Source organism: Dendroctonus ponderosae, unplaced genomic scaffold (assembly GCF_020466585.1).
Source record: "Dendroctonus ponderosae isolate FM_Combo_2020 unplaced genomic scaffold, Dpon_F_20191213v2 Dpon_F_20191213_5, whole genome shotgun sequence".
Lineage (NCBI taxonomy): Eukaryota > Metazoa > Arthropoda > Insecta > Coleoptera > Curculionidae > Dendroctonus > Dendroctonus ponderosae.
In genome coordinates, this window is record NW_026018715.1 from 10,295,568 (window position 1) to 10,301,005 (window position 5,438).

Sequence of the window (5,438 nt, forward strand, 5' to 3'; positions counted from 1 at the left end):
ACTTCAGATGGCTAACTTCCAAACACAAACAAAAGGATCAGTATCAAAACCGAAGCAAAAATATCCAAGTGACTGTGTAAACCCCTGCTTGCCTACGAACGTATACCGAGATCCAACACATTCAAAAAAATCAGCTACACTTTCAAACATCAGCACAGATTGCACTAAGATCAATAATAAAAGTAAGGCATCACCAAAGCCAATTAGAGAATCCTTCAGACCAATCTTGAAAAACATTTACATGTAAAAAAAAGCAGAAAAACCAATTGGGTGATGGCTTTTTCATTGAAATTAATAGTGTTTATTTGTCTATAAATACGCTTTCCAATTGCGAATCTTTTGCAGGTTTCCGATTTTACTTAACGAAAATTCATATCTACTTTTTGCTTCCTTCAGTTGTTTTTGCCAACTTCACCGGATTTCTCATCAATTTGGTCTTTGAGTTTCACTTCTCTTTATCTGTTTTCTCAGTGATTTCTTTACCTTTGGCAAGAAGTAGCTTGTCGTTGAAGTCTGCACCAGCACTAGAGTTGATGTTTGCTCTCTGGCTTCCGTTTCTAAATATTTTTAGTTAAAACGTTTCTAATTTGGTTCCTTTCGTGATTTGCAAGTCCATGTGTTAACCTCTTTAATGTAATTGATATAAGATGTTTCCGGTTTTTTCAAACTCCTTTTCTTCATAGCTCTCCAGAAAGTTCCTTCAAAGTCGCCGATGAATATGAAAATTTTCTACTTCCAGGAGCTTATTTCAACTGTCTCCTAATCGAAATTGCTTGTTTCAGGAACACCCAAGCTTGCGCGGAACCCCTCTAGCAATGCTGGCAGCCCAGTGCAACAAGCTGAGCAACAAATCGCCGCCGCCCCTTGCAGACGCTGCAGTAGGGAAGGGTTTCCACCCGTGGAAGAAATCGCCCCAGGGCGCCCCTTCGCCAGGCAGCGGAGTCTCTTCCGCTAGTTCGCTGCCCAGTCAGCGATCCTCCTCCGGATCGAATCCCACCTATTCCAGATCGGTGATGACTTCATGCGCCTCAGTGCCCACAACTGCGTCCTACGGCAGCGACTTGTACTTTCCTGGGGCAACAGCCCAACCTTCGATGAGCGACAACATGCATCATCATCAGAGTTCGCTGCTTGGGAAGGTCGAAGGGGCCGCCACCGCTCATCATGCCGCTCTCGGCTCTGTTTACTCCAGACATCCTTATGAGACCTGGCCGTTTAACACTATGTCGACGGCTCCCCATGGGGGAATCAAGAGCGACTCGGTGACGGGCGCTAATGCGTGGTGGGATGTGCATTCAACAGCCGGTAGCTGGCTGGATATGAGTGGAGCGGCCGGAATGCATGCTCAGATGGCTGCAAATTACTCTCCAGACTATTCCAGCTTGACTCATTCACTGGCTGCTTCGAACCATCTGCTCTCTTCCGGGCAGCATTTGCTTCAGGACACCTACAAGTCAATGTTACCGGGGCAAACAGTCGGGGCCTCATTCGGGCTGCACGCTGGAGCTTCGAGTCCGTCTCCAACTGGAGGCGCTGGAGGCCTCCCTCCTCAAGTTCCCTCCCCCAGATCGCAGAGGCGATATACTGGGCGTGCGACCTGCGATTGTCCCAACTGCCAGGAGGCTGAACGACTGGGACCTGCAGGGGTTCACTTGCGCAAGAAAAACATCCACAGCTGCCACATACCCGGTTGTGGTAAGGTGTATGGGAAGACCTCCCATTTGAAGGCGCATCTTCGATGGCATACCGGCGAGCGGCCTTTTGTGTGCAACTGGTTGTTTTGCGGTAAGCGGTTTACACGATCCGATGAGCTGCAGCGACACCTAAGGACTCATACTGGAGAGAAACGTTTCGCGTGTCCAGTGTGCAACAAGCGCTTCATGCGTTCGGATCATTTGGCGAAACACGTGAAAACCCATAACGGGAACGGCAAGAAGGGCAGTTCGGACTCCTGCAGCGACTCTGAGGAGAACAGCCAGAGCGACTTAACAAACAATGTGAATTCGCCGTCGTCGATCAACCAGACGCCACCTCCGTCCCAATCTATGGGGGGACTCGATATGGTCACGGGGCTGGATGTGAAGCCGCCAGGGCTGGTTTGAGGTCGGTGGGGGCCGGCTTTGCTGTATCCCAGCTATCCCCGCTAATGTGGCCCCAAGTGATACAAATTCTGTGAAATATTGTACATAAGTGGACGAAGAATTTTGAATTTATCTACTAGGCGAAAGAGGGTTAATGATAATGCTTCTTCATACTGTATGATTGCATGGTTGATTGTACATAATAGAAGCCCTACATGGTTGAGGCAGGCACAGAAGGTTACAAAACTCACTACGAATTGATAATGAAGTATTTTTACATAAAGAATGAACATCTTTGATGGCATTTCCTGCATTTTTTTGAAAAGGCACTAAAAAGATAGGGGGTTCAATCCCAATTCTTCATTTTCTCATTAAATTACTTCACAAATATGAACCTAAAGTGATCATACTGTATACAGCTTATCGTGCTCCGGTTGCCTTACCACTGGCACTCAAATGTATGTAAATATTATAAATATTATTTAATATTGAACTATGTATGTATAGGTGTATGTATCAGTTAGCCTACGACGGTGAAAGAGATAATTTATGTGTTTGTTGAACATTTTTTGTGACCATGAAATACAAGATTTTTATGTAAATAGGCATTTAATTAGTTTATATTTTTTTGCAATGTATATTTATAGGCGACTTTTAATCCTACTGGCAGCTTTAATTCTCGGAAATGTTTCATTAGAATTGGTGCATTATTATTTGAAAAATAATAAAATCGAAATACATATATGGAGTAGCATAGAAGAAGTTGTGATTATTTCAATTGATAATGGGTTTGGATTCAGTTTTGGGATTTTCAGAGATTTTGAGAAAGGAGGGATTAAAGGTTGTTACTTTGCACATTTTCTGGCTAATATAGGTTATCAAAGCGAACCAAGCAAATAGAGACGTTGAAAAATGTGGATTGGGTGATGGCCAAAATGTAAGCCAACCTTTGCCTCTCTGTAGCTTTTTTACACCTTAATTCACAAGCAAATGGAAGGAATTTCAAGCGGATGTTTAGGCATTTCTATAATATTCAGGGTATGCAAGTATGTTTTGTTTTAGAAATCCTTAATCCGACTGTAATAAAAAATGCACAGTTTGTTTCGAATCAAGCCAGGAATCTTCGGAATGAACTAAATTTGATACAGTTTTCCAGGGGCGTGCTCACGCGGCAAGTGGTTAATATATTGCCTAAAAAAATTACGTTTGGTTGGTCTTGCAATTTTCACTGAATTCACCAAAATTGGGTTAATAATGGTAAAATATTACAGTTTTTTTTTGGGTAATGCAGTCTGAAACCAAGAGCGTCAATTGGAAACACGTATACTAGTTGGATTACTTAAAAAACGTTATAAAATTATCCAAAACTAACCAAAGTTATTTTTACCCTGCCTTAAACTAACCAGTTGCTCCTGAGCATAAAGCTACAACCTGTGGTTTTAGACAATTTATCTATAACATGAGTTGTGCAATTGAAAATGTCTTGCTCTGAGACAAAGCAAAGTATCGAATTCTAGTGAAAAAGAAGAGCTGCCTTAATATGAATGAATAAAAATTCCAATCCCCTACATAAACTATAAAAATTGCTATTCATTAATGGATCATAAAAAGTCACAGGAAATATCGTCTGCGATATGAAAACTCTCAAAGCCTTTCAACAACCCAGATATTCGTCTCTATTTTCCTATCTGAATTTTGCATATTATTTGAACAAATAGAAAATTACATTCGTCATTCGGTTGCCAGCAGGAAACTTTCATATAGGAAAACTTCATTACTTAGGAATCAAATCTATTTTACTTTTCTGACTATATTGTAACAAGGACAAGAAAACTATATTGGCTTGTATGTTGATACTGGATGGCAGATTCTAATTCAAAAGCGTTTTTTTTTCTCACCAAACCTTTGTGAAACATCTGAATGTACCTACTATTTGTAAATTTGTCTATTGAAGCTTTTGTGAACGCATTGAAAGAATAAATACTATACGATTATAATTTCCTTCGTAAAGTGATTTGTTTCAATTTTTCCCTACCACATTACCTCATCTGGACGAAAAAATCACATATGGAAAGGAGGCAGTGCTGAACAAGGCATGCACTTGAATCTAAATAATTGTCTAAGAAGGCAAATTAAAATGCTCTCACCCGTAAGTATAATAAAAAGGCCACAGAAAAATCACAGAATGCCCGTACTACCTATGGCAAACCAATCAAACTCAGCAACTTAATATAAAATGACAAGTTAATAAACTGAATATTGAAGTGTACTGAACATAATTAAAGAATTTCTCAACTTTTACACGGGAATGCCTCCCGGTAATAACCCCCATAATGGGGTATGAAGGACCGCAATATTACCAAGCAGATGGATAATTGATTGATTCCTTATTGATTGCTGCAATAAAAGTACTGCTCAAGATATATAGTGGCTGATGTAATTAAGTTCCCAGGTGCCACTTGGTTAACGTGCTGAAGACTTTATAGGAATATTAAGGCAACTAAGGTTTTACTGCATGGACCACACGAGAAAACATGCTTTAAAAGTGATATATTGCGCAGGACGCTAGGATGGATTCAAAACGTCTCAAATTATCTGCATAGTACATGTGTTAAACATTTACTGATGAAACGGCCGAAGCAGAGTCATTGAGGTCTGAACCGACTCTTTGATCCTCCGGTTCAGGGAAGTACAAAATTCGAAAAACGTTTTGTTCCAACGCCTTAGCTAATAAATCAACACTGGCGTGCTTTTTCTCCTAATAGCTAATAACATTAATTGAAAAAAGGGCTGAGTACCTACGTAGATTAAACGCGAGTATTAAATAGTTTTTACTTCTAGCTGATTAATCTACTTATAAAGTGGCCAAAAAAAGGTTTTGCCTGGTTTGCTCCACTACATTCTAATGGCAAATCAAAAAAAGCACGCCCCTGGAATGGTAGTCGAGTAAAATCGATTGCCACATGTCTAAGGTGGTCTGGTAATCTGAGAAGGAGGAAATTTTGCTTTGGGTTAGCTTTGGTTGATGATACAAAGGCGTAATGGCACATTATGCTCTGGTGGATGCTCCTGTTTCCTGGCATAATTTCGAGCAATTTTATTATCTGATTTCTGGAAAAATGCAATATAGGCAAGGCTGCGAAAACATTTTAAAGAAGAAACGAAACCCATCAAGAATAAAACACTGGAAAAAGAAACAGTTGCGATGGGCAAGCGACTGGAAAAACTCAGCAGCAAATCAAGGAAAATTGGCATATTAGAACAGGCAATTGAAAAAATATGTTAGAAAACAAGAGCAAAAAAGTTTAGGTCTTAGCCAACTTGCTAGTTTCGCGTTTGGTCACTAATGATTAGGTA

The 5,438-nt window shown here is 40.5% G+C and overlaps 1 protein-coding gene across 3 annotated transcripts in view; it reads left to right on the forward strand.

The window, feature by feature from the left end:
* The window catches only part of LOC109535232 (transcription factor Sp9), an 81,347-nt gene extending 77,256 nt beyond the window's left edge, over window positions 1–4,091 (forward strand). For all 3 annotated transcript variants that reach the window (XM_019901114.2, XM_019901113.2, XM_019901112.2), the window contains exon 2: window positions 783–4,091. In XM_019901114.2, the coding sequence (XP_019756673.1) occupies window positions 783–2,102 (1,320 nt within the window). In that variant the 3' untranslated portion in view covers window positions 2,103–4,091. The remainder of the gene's footprint in view (window positions 1–782) is intronic.
* The last annotated feature ends 1,347 nt before the right edge of the window (window positions 4,092–5,438 follow it).